At 36.5% G+C, this 17370-nt stretch overlaps 1 protein-coding gene across 1 annotated transcript in view; it reads right to left on the bottom strand.

Annotated features, from left to right (window-relative positions):
• MRPS9 (mitochondrial ribosomal protein S9) overlaps positions 1–17037 on the bottom strand; it is a 65659-nt gene extending 48622 nt beyond the window's left edge. Inside the window, exons 1-2 of the mRNA XM_037806928.1 lie at positions 16869–17037; positions 6878–7057 (exon numbers count right to left, since the gene is read on the bottom strand). Coding sequence (XP_037662856.1) covers positions 6878–7057; positions 16869–17003 — 315 coding nt within the window. The 5' untranslated portion in view covers positions 17004–17037. The remainder of the gene's footprint in view (positions 1–6877; positions 7058–16868) is intronic.
• Positions 17038–17370: the final 333 nt, after the last annotated feature.

Genomic DNA, 17370 nt, shown 5'->3' with positions numbered 1-17370 from the left:
CCCTCATGCACATACCAGGAGCATGTATGACTGGCACAATCTGTCTGGTAGTGGCCTGAGTGACCCACTGTCCCATAACAAGCCATGAGATGCATGTAGAAGGTAGCACAAAGGGCTCTCCTACAGAACACTGTAGGAGAGCAGCCAAGTGGCAGCCTGGGGCAAGGGATTGCTGGCTGTAGGACATACAGTGCAGTTCCTGGAATTGTGAGGCAACTGTTTCTTTGGGACGAGGGGACATTCATATCCACATGAATGGGAGAATTCCTAGGACAAAATATGCATGCCCAAGATAAGAAACATGAACAAAAAGGACCAGGGAGGACACTACACTTTGGCCTAGAGCTATTCTCTAAACCCATTGCATGGATAAGCTCTGAAGGAAGGCACCTGCACAGGTTAACTGCAAAGACTGGGGAAGGTATTTACTTTTATCCTTTTTATTTTATTATCTCCTGATATTCAAGGAAAACTCTGTCATTTACAATAGCTGAAAACAACTTTAAGGAACAGATGCCTCACAGTCTAAATTTCCCTGATAATACATTAAAATATCAGTATGTCCAGGTTTCAGTAACAGATTACAAAACATACAGAAAAACAGGAAGCAACAGCCCAGGCAAAGGAGAATATGAAAGTATTAGAAATCATCAATGAGGAGGATCAGATATGGGACATTCCAGATAAAAACTTTAACAAATGGTCCTAAATATGCTCAAAGAGCTTAAAGGAACACATGGACAAAAACCCAAAGAAAATAACAAAAATGAGAGATGAACACAGAGACAATCAACAGAGAGATGAAAATTATGAAAAGGAATCAAACCAAAATTGTAGACCACAATAGCAGATATTAAAAATTATCTAGAGGGCTTCAACAGCAGATTGGAGCTGACAGAAGAAAGAATAAATGAACCTGAACATAATACAATTGAAATCACCCAGTCTGAGAGGCACAAAGAGGAAAGAATGAAGAAAATGAACAGAGACTGAGGAACCTGTGGGACACCATCAAGCATACCAACATACACATTGTGGGAGCCCCAGAAGGAGAAGAAAGAGAGAAAGGGGCATGAAATTATGGCTGAAGACCTCCAAAGTTTAACAAAAGACATGAATAAACAGAGCCAAGATGCTCAAGGAATTCCAAGCAGAATAAAACCCCAAAACCCCATATTGCATATCATAATCAGACTGTCAAATGCCAAAGATAAACAGAAAATTTTGAAAGCTGCAAGAGAGAAGTAACATGTCACATACAAGGGAGTCTCAATGAGATCAAATGCCAATTTCTCTTCAGAAACTATGTAGGCAAGAGGACAGCGAGATGACATGGAAAGCCATAAAAATGAAAAAAATAGCCAAAGAAGAATTCTATATCCAGCAAAGGGGTCTTTCAAAAATTAGGGAGAGATTAAGACATTCCCAGATAAACAAAAGCTGAAGGAGTTTGTCACCAGTAGATCGGCCCTATAAGAGATGCTAATGAGAGTTCTTCAGGTTGAAAGAAGACACTTGACAGTAGATTGAAGCTGCGTGAAGAAATAAAGATCACTGCTAAAGGTAACAACATAGAAAAATATAAATGCCAATACTACTGTATCTTTGGTTTGTATCTCCAACTTTTACTTGCTATAGGATCTAATATGCAAATGCATAAAAAGGAATGATAAATCATTGGTTTTGGACTTTAAAAAGACTGTTGAGTAGAGGAACAAAGGGTGTGTATAATATTAAAATTGTTTGTATCAAACCAAACAAGTTTATTATAGATTTAAAACATTAAGCATAATAGATGTAGTTTCCATTTGGGGTGATGAGAAAGTACTGGTAATGGATGGTAGTGCAACACTGTGAATGTGATTAATCCTATGGAACTGTATGCTTGGGAGTGGTTAAGATGGGAAAGTTTATGTTGTATATGTTTCCACAATTTTTTAAAAAATTGCAATTACAGAGCTGACAATTAAATGCAATACACAATTCTTGGCTTGAGCCTAATAATGGGAGATAAAATGCCCAAAAGGACATTATTGGGACACATGAAAAAAATTGGAATACAGACTGTAAGCTTTATATCAATGTTAAATTTCCTGAATGTAATAACTGTATTTTAGGTGGTTACATAGGTGACTATCTTCGTTCTTCTGAAAAGTACATGGAAGTATTAAGTGTTCAAGGAGCATGTTTAGAAACATTCTCTCAAAAGTTTAGAAAACAGATAAATAGATAAATGGATAGGTACGTAGATGGATGGAAGGATGGATGGATGGATGAATGGACAGACAGATAGAATGAATAATATGGCAAATGTGGCAAAATTAGTAGATCTGGGTATCTGGGGGAGGGGTACACTGGGATCCTGGGTATGGGTTTTGTATTATTTTTGCAACTGTCCTGTAAGTTTGACATTATTTTCAAATAAAATGTTTAAGGAAAAACAAAGACTACCCATAAAAAAAAAAAGCTCCAGATAGTTTCACTCGTGAATTCTACCAAACATTTAAAGAAGAATAGTACCATTTTTCACAAACTCTTTAAAAAAATACAAGAGGAGGGAACACCTCTCAACTCATTTTATGAGACAAGAATTATCCTGATGCCCAAATCAGGCAAAGATATCACAAGAAAACAAAACTACATGCTTGTATCAATTATGAATATAGGTGTAAAAATCCTCAAAATACTAACAAACTGAACCCAGAAACATATATAAAAAGGACTATACACCAGAGAATGTGCGATTTATCCCAGGAATGCAAGGTTAAACATCCCAAAATCAATTAATGTAATATGCTGTATCAATAGAAAAAAGGACAAAAACTATATGATTATCTCAATAGGTGCAGAAAACGCATTTGACAAAAATCCAACACCCTACCTGATAAAAACACTCAACAAATTAAGACTAGAAAGGAACTTTGTCAACTTGATACCACAATACATGTTTCCCTATCTCACAACTTACCTAAAAGATACAGTAAACAATGCTGCATGGCATTATCTTATATATTAATGGAATAGAATTGAGAGTCCAGAAATAAGCACTCACATTTACATTCAACTGATTTTTGCCAAGGTAGCCAAAACAATTCAATGGGGAAATAACAGTCTTTTCTATAAATGGTGCTGGGACAACTGACATCCACATTCAAGGGAATGAAGCTGGATCCCTACTTCACACCAGATACAAAAGTTAACTCAAATTGGATCAAAGGCCTAAATGTAAGGCCTAAAACTATAAAACTCTAAGAAATCCTATGGATAAATCATCATGACCTAGGATTAGGCAATGATTTCTCAGATATGACATGAAAAGCACAGCAACAAAAGGGAAAATAGATATACTGCACCACATCCAAATTAAAAGCTCCTGCAATTCAACAGACACCATGAAGAAAGTAAAAATGCAACCCACAGAACTCCAATATTGGAGAACATTTTTGCAAATCATATATCTGATAAAGGACATGTATCTAGACTATATAAAGAACTCTTACAACTCAATAATAAAAAGACATTACACAATTTAAAAATGGGCAACGATTAAAAGAGTGAAAAGACAAGCCAGAGACTATGAGAAACCACTTGCAAAACACATATCGGATAAAGGACTAGCATACAAATATACAAAGAACTCTTAACAAACATCTCAATTACAAAAATGGACAAAAGATATGAACAGACACCTTACCAAATATATACAGGTAGAAAATAAGCATACGAAAAGATGCTTCAACATATGTCCTTAGGGAACTGCAAATTAAAACAACAATGAGATACCACTGCACACGTATTAAAATCACTAAAGCCCAAAAAGCTGACAATACCAAAGACTGATGAGGTTGTTGATTGACAGGAACATTCATTCTTTGCTGGTGAGAAAACAAAATGGTACAGCTACTTTGGAAGACCGTTTGGCAGTTTTCTAGAAAGCTACAACTCAAATGAACTGAAAACTTATGTACACACAAAAACCTACACAAAAATGTTTATAGCAACTTTATTCATAATTGCCAAAAACTGGAAACAACCAAGATGTCCTTCAACTGGTAAACAGAAAAACTGTAGCACATCCACACAATGGAATATTATTTGGCAATAAAAAGAAATGAGCTATCAAGTTACTAAAAGACACGGAGGAATCTTAAATGTATATTGTTAAGTCAAAAAGCCAGCTTGAAAAGGCTACATATTGTGTGATTCTGGAAATATATGACATTCTGGAAAAGGCAAAACTATCGAGACAATAAAATGATCAGTGGTTGCCAGGACAGAGGAGAGAGGGAAAGGATAGAGGAATAAATAGGTAGCACCCAGGAGATTTTTGAAGCAGTGAAACTATTCTATATGATACTGTAATAGTGGATGTATGATAGCATAAATTTATCAAAACCCATAGAATTATAGAAAACAAAAGGGGAACCCTACGGTAAGCTATGGCCTTTAGTTTATAATAATGCATCAACGGTGGTTCATTAATTCACACTAATGCAAGATATTACTAAGAAGGAAAACTGCAGGAAAGGCAGGGCATATGGGAACTCTCCGTACAATCTGCTTAAGTTTTCTGTAAACCTAAAACTGTTCTAAAAATAAAGTTTATTAATTTAAAAAGTGGGCAAAGGATATATGAATAGATAGTTCTCCAAAGAAGATACACAAATGGTCAATAAGCACCTGAAAAGATAGTCAGCATCATTAGACATGAGGGAAATGCAAATCAAAATCAAGAGATACAACTTCACACCTACTAGGATGGCTATAATAATAATGATAATAATTAGTTTTGGTGAGGATGTGGAGAAATTGGAGCCCTCAGACAGTGCTTGTGAGAATGTAAAATGATGCAGCTACATGGAAAACAGTTTGACAGTTCCTCAGAAAGTTTAAATATAGAGTTACCATATGACTCAGCAATTCCATTCCTATTTACATGTCCAAGAGAAATAAAAACATATGTCCACACAAAACCTTGTAAACGAATGTTCACAACATCATTACTCATAATAGCCAAAAAACTGAAACAACCCAAATGTCCATCAACCGGTGAATGACTGTAGAAAATGTGGCATATACATACAATGTAATATTATTCAGCTATAAAAAATCATGAAATACTGATATGTGCTACAACATGGATGAATTTTGAAAACACCATGCTAAGTGAAAGAAGTCAGTCACACAAGACCACATACTATATGATTCAATTTACATGAGATGTCCAGAATAAGAAAATGTATAGGACAAAAAGTAGAAAAGTAGTCATCTAAGGCTGGAGAGATGGAGGAATGGCGGGGACGGGGGGGGCGCTGCTAAATAGTTTTCTTTTGCGGGTGACAAAAATTGATTGTGGTGATGGTTGCACAACTATGAATAGACTAACAACTGGTAAATTGTACACTTCAAATAGGTGCACCAAAAAAAGAGGGAAAAAGAGCAAACAGCAAAAGAAGTTGCCTTAGGAGAGAAGACTTACAAAAGACAGATTCCATACCCCTCTTCGAAAAAGGAAAAACTCTAGTGCCACTATTTGTGCCAAGATGCTCCTCATCCCCCTGTCTTTCTTAAAGGGTACAGATTATAAAATGGGGGGAGGGGGGGTCTTATTTGGTTTTCATCTTTTTCTTCTAGAAAAATTATAATCTTTGAATATGAAGATACTATTACTGTGTATCTAGCTAAAAATCATTTAATACATTCTGGATACTGTCAGACGTCTATTATCTATCAAGTGAGGCAGATATGAAGAAAGAATACAAGATTCAAAGTTTTTAAGTCTTAGAACTTATCCCTTTTTTCCATACTTATGTATTTAAACATAACGCTTAGCTATTCTGTTATTCAGTCTCCTCTTCTAAAAATGGAGCAGAACCTACACTACTCATGATAAAAATAAATTGTATGAAAATACAGTTTTCTTAATATTCCCAAATATCATCCAAATTATCATAAGATTCAAAAAGAAGACAGTAGCTATGAAGGCCATAGCCCTAAATTACCTAGACCTAGAAAGACAATAAGAAATTCCTACTAGTTAAATCGAAAATGTTGGTCTGGGGTCTTGAAGAAATACTTCAGTTCCATTTACAAATAGTCAGAAAATGATTACAAAAAGATGGGAACTAAACATAAAATTTATCAAATCATAATTTGCTTAAAATACAATTAAAATCATATAAAAATAAATCTCTAAGAAGGTGTTATTCTTTAGCTACATATATAACATCATGGGATATTATGTGTTACTTTTTAAAAATCAGAACAAGTTTCAAAGTTTATTATTAAATTTAATCTCTCAATAGCTGTCCTGAGACATCTAACAAAAAAGCTATTTCTGAGTATTACTACTTTTCTCAAGAATAAAATAATTCAAGAGTGGAAGCAGAATAGAGTTCCAACCCTATTCTCAAATCACTGAGAACACATCCTCACTTAGAAAATTGAAATATATACTTAAGTTGATAAAAACACTAGGCCAAGGTTTACTGAAGGGTTTTCCTATAAACTTGACTATATTTCCGTTACCATCTGTCATATCATTTTGTAAGAAAGCTGAGTCTAAGATTACACAACTGGATAAATGTTTCCAAATAGAATATAAGCATTTATAGTAGCTCATATGACCTTGAATCAAGGAGAGTATCCATTTCTAGTTAAAATCTAAAACTCACCATGCTTTATAATGCTTCAAATAATAGAGGAGCATCCCTCATCAGAACCATCATTCAGATAGCAATGTACAATGACATTTTTTTCTTATTCTGACAGTTTGATTAAAATTTACAAAGAGCTAAGGAGTTCATGCCGAAGAAAAGTGCTTTCAATATCTAAAACTCTACAGTAATTACTTTTCCAAGAGAGTAACTGTACTTACATCAATATCCTCTTGGGTGAAAGTTTCTGGATCTTCTCCCATCATGTTGGCTAAATGTCTCTTTCCTATGTTGAACTCTTCAATCTGATTTTTAATAAAATCGACTGTGTAAGTTTCACGTCTGAAGGCTGCAGCATTTTTCTTTGTTGTCACAACTGTGGTGTGTCTTAGCCTTAATATCTAACAGAAAATATAAATGGAAAGGAAAGAAAAGATTTTAAATTAAACAGCTAGCTTATAGGCCATCATCTCTGAATAAAACAGCGTATTCAAACAGTTGTTTTGTTTGTTTGTTTGTTTGTTTTTTTATGATATTCAGTTGACAGAAGTCTGGAAACCAGGTAAAAAACCTGTTTAAAAAGTTAGAAATTGTAGCCTGCTCAAAAGCTTGTATAAAAGCCTGTGCTTACAAAGTATTTTAAACTATCAGCATTTCAACATATTAAACAAAAACACCTGTAAGTGATATGCTACACCCTTATCCACTTTAAACATCCATATTTGATACCGACTGGTGAATGTAAAGTGAGTTGTGGCATTTGACATACATGAAATAAAGAGTAAAATGCCACTACCTTAAAAAAGAGGGAAATGCACATGCATAGACCAGCAAGCAGAAGACATGATGGAGTAAACAGGTATGGGCATGGGAACCATACCCTTAGACTGTGAGTTCTCACCTTGCTTTAGGATACAATTACGGCCCATCTTTAAGTGCCTTAAAATAACAGGTTTACCTTACTTGTGACTTTATTCCATGGTCCTTATGCTAAACTGATTCAAGGAAGAAATTGCTTCACCATGCACTGAGAAAATTTCTTATTACTGACTTGGTTCAACATGCTACTGTAGAAATAAGAGCGTTCACATTCTTTTAAAACATTAGTAAGTCTATCACACTTGCTACTGTTGGTCCTTTAATGCCACGGCCCTAGGAATTTCCCCTCCAAGTCATTAATATTTTACCTTCAATAAAGTACGCTAAAGAACCAGCAAAATGCCTTCAATTGACAGTCAGCAGCCAGCTATAACCAGAAAAAATCCTTCTGGTGTTGGTTCACTTCTCTCAAGATCCTAAATCAATGGTTCTCAACTTTTACCTTTGCCCTTTACCTCAAACAATTCTCAACACTCTTAAAGCAATATCTAGACTGTGAAGGCTGGAACTTTAGTAACCCATTCATTCCCCTTTTCATAAACATGAAAATCTCTCTTACATACACCACCACCAGCACCATCTTCTCCACCTCCAGCGCATTCCCCGTGGAGAAGCATAGATTTAAATGACTCTGTAGTAATTTGTCACTATAGTTACAACAGAAAATAGAAGAAAAAAAAATACAAGACTAATATTCAATACTCAATTAATGGTAATAAAATTGTGTTCTTAAACTCTTCAAAACCATTTCTTCCTATTCTTTAATGGATAAGGGCAATTTTAAATTCCATGAAATTTTATAGTTGAAAGACTGAAATCTAAATAAGTACAGCTTCTCTTTTCCACAGGAGAGCACAGAGAAATTTTTCTCTTTAAAAATATTATCTATAAGCAGTAATCAAAATTTCTTACAGTGCTTTGTAAAGATACAGTCTTATTATCAATGAATAAAAACATGATGAAAACTTATTTATGCACAGTTCAGCTGCCCTTTTATAAGACAGAGCCCGTCATATTTTAGTGCTTTACCACCAACCCCCCCCACCACACTCCACCAGTACCTACCCCTATTATTGTTAACATCTTAGGTTTCTAAAGTTTTTCTTATGATTCTATGTCTTTTTTGAGCAATGGAGATTATTACTCCCCACATTCAAAGGAAGAGAAGATGTTTGTCTGCCTCAAAAATCATGGTAGAGGCATGAAACTGGGGGCTAAAAGTAGCAATCGCATATTAGAGGCAATTCTCCCAAATGTTACATTACCAAAAGTATGATTACACTGCTGGTTTTGTAAATAACATGACAAAATATTTTTTTGTCCACAGCTTAAACAACCCATTCATAATAGAGGTAAAATCATAATTGAAACAAAATCCAGATGATGTTATTTTAGGTTATTACCACTACACTTTCCACCAATCACCAACTGCAGCCATTAAGAGGCTACATGAGTCTCCCAGTGAATATCCAATCCCTGAAACAATGAATTCCATAGGAAGAGTAGGTTTAGGCAGGAAACGAGAAGCTCATTTATTTAAGATATGATGAATTTGAGATGCCTGATGGACATCCCAGGAAAGACAGATATCCAGGGGGCAGATGGCTATGTGAACAGAGGATGTCTAAGCTAGAGATGCAGGTTTATTAACAATCAGCACAAGACACCCTTGGAGTAGGTGAAATGGCAGGGATCAGTGTGAGAATGAGAAACATCTCTTCTGTGTAAAAATACGACAAAAATTTGTAAGTGAGGGAGAGGAGGCAGAAAGGTATAGTTATGCCTTACAGCCACTAAATAGGGGATGAGATAGTCTGCTGGGAGGAAGGGGTGGGAGGTTTGATGGACTGAATATTTTATATTGTATAATGATACAGAGAAAAATTAGAAAAATTTGTAAGTATCTACCTGCACCGGATGTGAGACAGGAGACTAACACCAGAGAGGGGAAATAAAAGATAGAAGCCTATATCCACATAATACCTGTCAGTATCATACTTGTCAAACAGTCTTTTATTTCCTATAGATATCCTTTGTATGTTTCAGTGGTGTAATCAACGCACTACCCAGTTCAGGAAAGTTGTATCTTACTGCAGATTGCACCCTTCAGAAAGCTAAAGTGTTCCACTCCCATTTAATATGTTTACATGGAATTCAACTCTGTTAGATCATAAAATATCAACCATTTAATCTCTTTTCTGCATTTCCCTGGTATATCATTGCCCATTTTTTTCATTTAAATTTTGAGTAATTTTAGATTTTGGTTTTTGATTCAAGTTTTACTTCCAATAGATGAGTATATTCCATTTAAAGATATTCTTTTTAATAAGTATTTCATCTTACTTTATGTTTAAATTCTTGTTTTCTTTCATTTGCTATATGGTCTGTAAAAAATTTTTTGTTTCTTTTTTGTTCTGTCAATTTGGACAGAATACATAGCCTGCTCTTACTTTACTAGTGATTATACATCTGAATAAAATGTTTAAATGTATTTTTCCTATCAAATCAGAAATAAAAAAAAAATATCCATTGAATTCTCTACTATTCTGCTCTCTCTTTCAGGTACAACAATGATCTGCTTTTCTGTCTTCCCTATATCAGCTTCTCTTCATCATATTTCTTTGTCCCTTTTTTCTGCATTCTGTATGATTTTTAAACCTTTATTCCATGCTTTTCCCCCTTTTCTGTAGTGTCAATTCTGCTTATATAGCCACTTTGAATTAATTTTTCTCTATATCACTGGTCTATCTTCAAAATTCTTTCCTCAATAGTTATTTTCTTTTTTTTTTTAATATATTTTTTGTGTGTGTGAAACCCAACACATACACAGAACAGTGACAACTCCCAAAGCACGATTCAACAAGTAACCAGAGAGCAAACCTCAACGAATGCCATGGGTTACAGCTCTACAACCCCAACCATCTCCCCACTGTGATACATAACACATACACAGAAAGGTGACAATCCCCAAAGCACAATTCAAAAGCAGCCATATAGGCAACTTCAAAGAATGCTATGGGCTATAGTTTCACAGTCCCAGCCATCCCCTCACTGTGAAACACAAGATATACACAGAAAGGTGACAACCACCAAAGCACAGTCCAATAATTCCTTGAGTAAACATTTCTTTGTATTTTCTTCATTTATCTTTTGTGCATTTTTTTTGTTCCTACATTTAAGCACAATCAAAAGCAAGAGTTGATTATTGTCTCAAAGACTCATTTCTTCACTCAACTTAAAATTATTCTGTGCCTATTTTCTCTGAAGCATGTGATATGAGGTAGCAGCTTTCCTAGTTTTAACTAAATGTGATTCAAACAAATTTTTTTATTGTTGTTCATTTAGAAAGAGCTTTTTTTTTTTTTTTTTTAAAGCAGTCCCTAATTTGCTATTTTTTGTAAATAAAATCTCTTTAGCATTTAGGACCTTTTCAAAGACCTTTATACACACTGCTTGAAACTCTGACATCTCAGAAATTCATAATATTACTAAAATTTACAAAGTCATTGCAGCATCAGCACCAGGTCATGACTATATTTATTGAATGTTCTAAATTAGTTCAGCAATGAAGATTCACACAAGAGTTCATTATTCATTTGTACAATCTAATAGGTAGGTAAGGCTGAGTGTGAAATGATCAAAACTTTAGCTAAAAACATTAAGAATTCCTAAGAGAATTTGCTTTGCCACTGTTAAGCACAGTTCCCAACAAAATTTTCTACAGGTTCTATTTCCAAACAAAAAGCTATGATGAAAGAATTTTCCTCAGACTTTGTTTTTATGTAATAGCATAGATGCAACTTGACAGAACTGTTTCTTTTTACAAAGATAATCAGTGGATTAGACAACTATAATTTCAATCAAGCATTCTGCCAAAGAAGCAGACACATCATGACAGAGCAGTGGTGTCCTAAATTTGGCCACATGCCAATGTTATACACAACTTTAATGGTATCACAGCAGTATCAAGGAGATGTCCTTTTAGCTTAATTGGATAAAAATGGAACAAAGAGGAATCTGCTATTAATGTGACTGGAAAAGGCAAAAAAGAATATCCTGAATAATAGAAAGAAAAGGTAAAGACTGATTAGAGAAAATGTAGACAGAAAGAAACAATGTAAGGACTCCAAGACAGTGATTATAGTTACCTTTTTGAATAGGTTTATACTTAGATCAATTAGAGGTTTCCATGCAAGGTAAGAAAGTGACTTTGGTTTACTTAAGCAAAAGGGAAATTTCTAAGTAAGTTATTAGGGGCCCACCAAACTGTATTTGAATGCAGAAAGAGGCATCCCTGCAGCTAAAACACAGAAACTCCCAACTAAGAACCAAAGAAGGTTCAATCTGGTCAGAATGCGGCCATTAAGATAAAATGGCATTACAGTTGTTTTTGCCCCTCAACTCAGGATGAGACCTCAAAAAGAATGACATCCTACCAAGGGGGCTTTCTTTTTCACTGCTAATAATTTGAATTTACCTGAAAACTTATCTGGAGGGAAAATATAACTAATTTACAGAGCTGTAAAAAGCATCTGATAAAAATGCAGGTTAATTTATCGATAAAGTTTTGAAGACGCTGCTGTAGAGCTACTGGTACTGTGATAAATATAGGATACTAAATCCTTCAGTTCATAAGATAAGAGATAAAAGAACAGATACTTAAACAAAGACAGGAATGTGTTTACAATGAAACTAATGAAAAATCCAAGGGCTAAACCCCCAAATGTCATGGATGATTCTTCTGTCCAATCAAACAAGGACATTCTGGCTCTATTAAAGGCTGTGAGTTTAAAGCACTAAGAAAGTACTTAATAGAAAATGAAAATTAAGATATCACACAGATATTTTATAACATTTTTTCCAAAATGGAAATTGTTTTACTTCTTTTCTTGAATATAAGAATCAAAAATATTAGGAAAGCTAAATTAGCACCCCTACAGTGTTATATTTATAGAGGATTAATGAATTCATGGGTAATCTCTGTCAATTGTCTGCTTACAGTAAGGACAGCCCAGTTTTTATTTTTGACAGAGAAAAAAAAAATTAAGTATCTTAGCATAGCAAAACAAAATATAATATGGCCCCTGCCAAATTTTCCAACCCATCTATCACCATTCTGTCACCAAAACCCAATGTTATAACCAATTATTTCTTGTTGCCAGAACTCATTATTACTCTATCCATCCCTGTACTTCTTGTGCACCTATTATATCTCCCTAGAAAGGCACACCTCTCTTTTTTCATTTAATTCCTAATTGCACTTCTGTGCTCTTCAATTTCAATCTGGGATAAAACATCCAGATAGAAGATCAACAAGGAAATATTGAATAACACTATAATAACACTGTAAACAAATGAGATCTAACAGACACATCTAACATTTCACCCAACAGCAGTCTATACATTCTTTTCAAGAGAAGTTACAGACCATTCTCCAGGACAGACCATATGTAACGGCAAAAAAGAAGTCTCTCATAAATTTAAAATATTGAAACTTCTCTGACCATAATGAAATGTAGTTAGAAAACAATAACTGAAGGAAAACTGGAAATTTTACAAATATGTGGAAATTAAACAAGATAGTCATAACCACTGTGTTGAAGATTAAATTACAAAGGAAGTTAGAAAATACTTAGAGATGAATGACAACAAACCAAAATTTATGGGATGCAGCTATGGCAGTGCTCAAAAGAGAAATTTATAGCTACGAGGGTCTATATTAAAAAGGAAGAGCTCAAATTATAACCTAACTTCACATCTTGAGGAACTAGAAAAAGGAGCAAAGAAAACCAAGTTGCACAAGGAAAGAAATAATTAAGATTACAGCAGAGATAAAAGAAATTGAGAAAAGAAAAACAATTGAGAGAACAAAAACATACAGTTGTTTCTTTGAAAAACATCAACAAAACTGAAAACCTCCAGCTAGACTGACAAAGAATAAAAAAGAAAAGATGCAAATAACTAAAATGAGAAATGAAAAAGGTGAAATCATTACTGCCCTTAAGAAATAAAAAGGTTTATAACAGAATACTATGAACAATTGCATGCTAACAAATCAGGTAATCTAGATGACTCGGAAAAATTCCTAGAAATACACAAATTACCTAAATTGACTAAAGAAGAAGTAGAAAACCTCAACAAAACTATAACAAGTACAGAGGTTGATTCAACAGACAAAAACCTTCCACCCAAGAAAAGCTCAGGACTTCACTGTTGAATTCTACCAAACAGTTAAAGAATTAACACTAATCCTTCACAAACTCTTCCAAAGAATGCAAGAGGAAGGAACATTTCCTCGTTCATTTTATGAGGACAACTTTCCTGATATCAAAGCCTGATAAAGACATCATAAGAACAGAAAATTACAGATCAATTTCCCTTATGAATATACATGCAAATATCCTTAACAAAATAGTAGCAAACCAAATCCAACAGCATTTTAAAAAGATTATACACCATGACCAAGTGGGATTTATCCCAGGAAGGCAAAGGTGGTTCAATACATGAAAAGCAATCAGGGTAAATCACCACGTAAAGACAACAAAGGAAAAAAAAACACATGCTTATCTCAATAAACACTAAAAAGGCATTTGACAAAATCCAGCACCCTTTCCTGATGCTACAGCCTTTTTGGGAAGTTACTGAAAATATCTATTAAAATTTAGGACCTATACATCCTTTGCAGCAATAATCTCACAACTGGAAATCTCCCACACAAATAAAAGCTTCAGTACCTAAGAACTATAAAAGGATGTCTTATGAAAGATTTCAGATAGAGGTGGGAGGCTGTCCTGGAGGTTGCTCCTAGGCAGGCTTCAGCTAGATAAGCCAAGTGGCCACAGTATGATAGGCCCAGGTCAACAATAGTCACGAAAACCCTAAAGAATAACCGGATCCCTATCTGAGACTCCATAAAGTTTCACTCATTAAGTTTCTTCTTCAGAAACTTAAACCCTCCAGAGAGCTCCTTTGCCAGCTAAGTCCCAAAACCCAGAGGCAATAGCCTCTTCAAGAACATCAACCAGATGTGTTCCCTTCTCCCATAACTTCGACACCCTTTTCAACATGAACAGGTTAGGGTGATCACTCCCTAGACATCCCTGAAGATCGGGAAAGTGATTAAACTAGAGGAAGGGGTAGCAACAGACAAGACAGAATTTAACAAAGGATTATAAATACTGAATCTCTATATAATTTTCTTTTTCTTGGTTGCTGGAGTATTGGAATGGCTGGAGGGAGGAAACTGGAATGGTGGAACTGTGACCCATGGCATTCTTTGGAGTTTGCTCTTTGACTACTTGTTGGATTGCACTTTGAGGGTTATCACTTCTATGTGTGTATGTTGTATTCCACAATGAAAAACATGATTTAAAATAAAAGGATGTTTACTACAGTACTTTATCAGTGTTAAGAAACTGAAAAAAAGCAACTGCCCTTCAGTTGTTAATTTAATACATTCATATAGCAGAGTATTATCAGCAGTTAAAAAATCTTTAGACACATACAAGGTGTGCTGGTTTGAATGTATTGTGTCCCCCAAATGCCATTGCCTTTGTAGTTTTGTGGGGCAGACGTTTGGTGCTGGTTAGATTTGCTTGGAATGTGCCCCACCCACCTGTGGGTAATGATTCTGATATGTTCCCATGGAGGCATGGCCCAGCCCATTCAGGGTGGGCCTTGATCAGTGGAGCTATATAAATGAGCTGACTCAAAGAGAGTAAACGGAGTGCAGCTGTGAGTGACATTCTGAAGAGGAGCAAGCTTGCTAGAGAGGAACGTCCTGGGAGAAAGCCATTTTGAAACCAGAACTTTGGAGCAGACGCCAGCTGCCTTCCCAGCTAACACAGGTTTTCTGGACGCCATTGGCCATCCTCCAATGAAGGTACCCGATTACTGATGTGTTATCTTGGACACTTTATGGCCTTAAGACTGTAACTGTGTAGCCAAATAAACCCCCTTCTTATAAAAGCCAATCCATCTCTGGTGTTTTGCATTCTGCAGCATTAGCAAACTAGAACACAAGGTGACTTGGAAGGCTTTCTACTACACATTGTAATATGTGCATGCATATGCATGTATGTTTGTATATTAAAAAAATGGACAATGGTATAGAAGGAGGCATACTGGGGGGAGTTGAGAAGAGAAAACTAGCCCAAAAAACCCCATACACACACACACACACAACATGTCAACAATAAAAACATTCTGTTTGGTACAATCCCTTTTATAGATAAGTACATATATATGGTGGAGAAATACTCAAAGAGATGTATTAAAAAGAGAAAACAGACTTCAAGGATATTTTCCAATTAAAAAAATAGTAAAAATAAATGATGGATAAACAGCTGGATGGATTAGCTGATTTGTGTTAAACTGTAAAAGAAAAAAGATGGTATTTTTTTTTTTCAATATAATTTTTAGAGAATAGTTTCTTGACTTCTCAGCAATATCTGACAAGGTTTATCATTCAGCCTACTTGAAATATTCTCGTTTTCCATAACACCACATTGCCTGGTTTCCCCCCTATTTCTCTGGCAGCTAATTCTCACTTGTGGGGCTCTTCTTCCTTGACCTGTTTGTCCTTCAGGGCCTGTTCCTCTGCCTACTCCTCATTGTCTTCCTGAGCTATAGACCTATCTATGGGCCTACTGGAAATTGCCACTTGGATATCCCACAGATGCCTAAAACACAATTATACCCAAACTGAACTCCTTTTCTTCCATCTCAAATCTTGTTCCTTGTCTGAAATCCCATGTCAGTGAATGTTATCATCTTCCAACCAGGTGAAGCAAGAATCTTAGCTTCCCTGTCCTCCGGATTAAGTGAAACGTAAAGTTCTGGCCTCCATCTCTCCAGTACGTAAACAAACACTGGAAAGACGCAATGTACTTTACCAGCCACTTTCCCTCCTCACCACTGTGACTTACTCTAGCAAATCTTCCAGCCTATTGAGAGAGTCCAGTTCTCATCCATCACCTGGCGCGGCCCTCCCGCTGACACCCAGCAGCACCTCCCTCCCCCGCGGTGCAAGAGGTAAAGACTGGACCCAACAGCAGGCACCGAATCCCCTGAGCCCGGCGGCCAATCAAAAGAGGGGTCGCTCCAGTTCTGACTGCATTACCCTCCGCAAAAACCATAAGCAATCTCGGAGAGGCAGCCGTAGGCCAATCCCCACTTACCTCCAACCCCAGACCTCTACTAAATACCTAAGACTCTCAGGTCTGGCCTGAGGGCTCGCCAGATGCCGGGGTACGGTGGCCGGCCCCCCAGCGTTCTCCCGCTCCACATTCTCCCGCTTCAGGGACCACCGCTCCCAGTTCTCCCAGATCCTACCTGGGATCCGGTAGCTGTCCGCAACTCAGCAGCCGACGCTCTCCAGATGCCTTGCCTCCGGGCAAGGTTAACTATGCCCCCAAGAAGGAGCCGGTAGGAAACTGCCGAACCACAGGACACACAGGGAGCCGCCATGTTGGCTGTGGGGAGCCCGGGAAAGGAAGGTTGAGGGGGGCGGAGCCTACAGACTACGCAGGCGCTGATCGTCCCCGGGTTCCCGAGGCTGTCGGGAGAATAAGCTTTTGAGATGTTTTGAAGCAGAGGGCGGGTCTTGCGGGCCGGAAGACTCCTCGCTGATTGGCTAAATGGAGAGGTCAGTCTGCGGGGCGTGCCCGACTCCACCCTCTGGCTGGGATCCGGTTGGGGCGGAATTACGGCGCCGCAGGGAGAAGGTGGGGTAGGTGGTCGTTTACCGTGGCGTCTTTTCTCTTCTGCTCTTCTTCCGTCTTGTGCACACTCTCCGAGTCTTTTCGGTAGTGACTTCCCCGTGGCTCTTTAACCA

The sequence above is a fragment of the Choloepus didactylus genome, chromosome 17 (genome assembly GCF_015220235.1).
Source record: "Choloepus didactylus isolate mChoDid1 chromosome 17, mChoDid1.pri, whole genome shotgun sequence".
Classification (NCBI taxonomy): Eukaryota; Metazoa; Chordata; class Mammalia; order Pilosa; family Megalonychidae; genus Choloepus; species Choloepus didactylus.
This window is presented reverse-complemented; position numbering and strand designations above follow the sequence as displayed.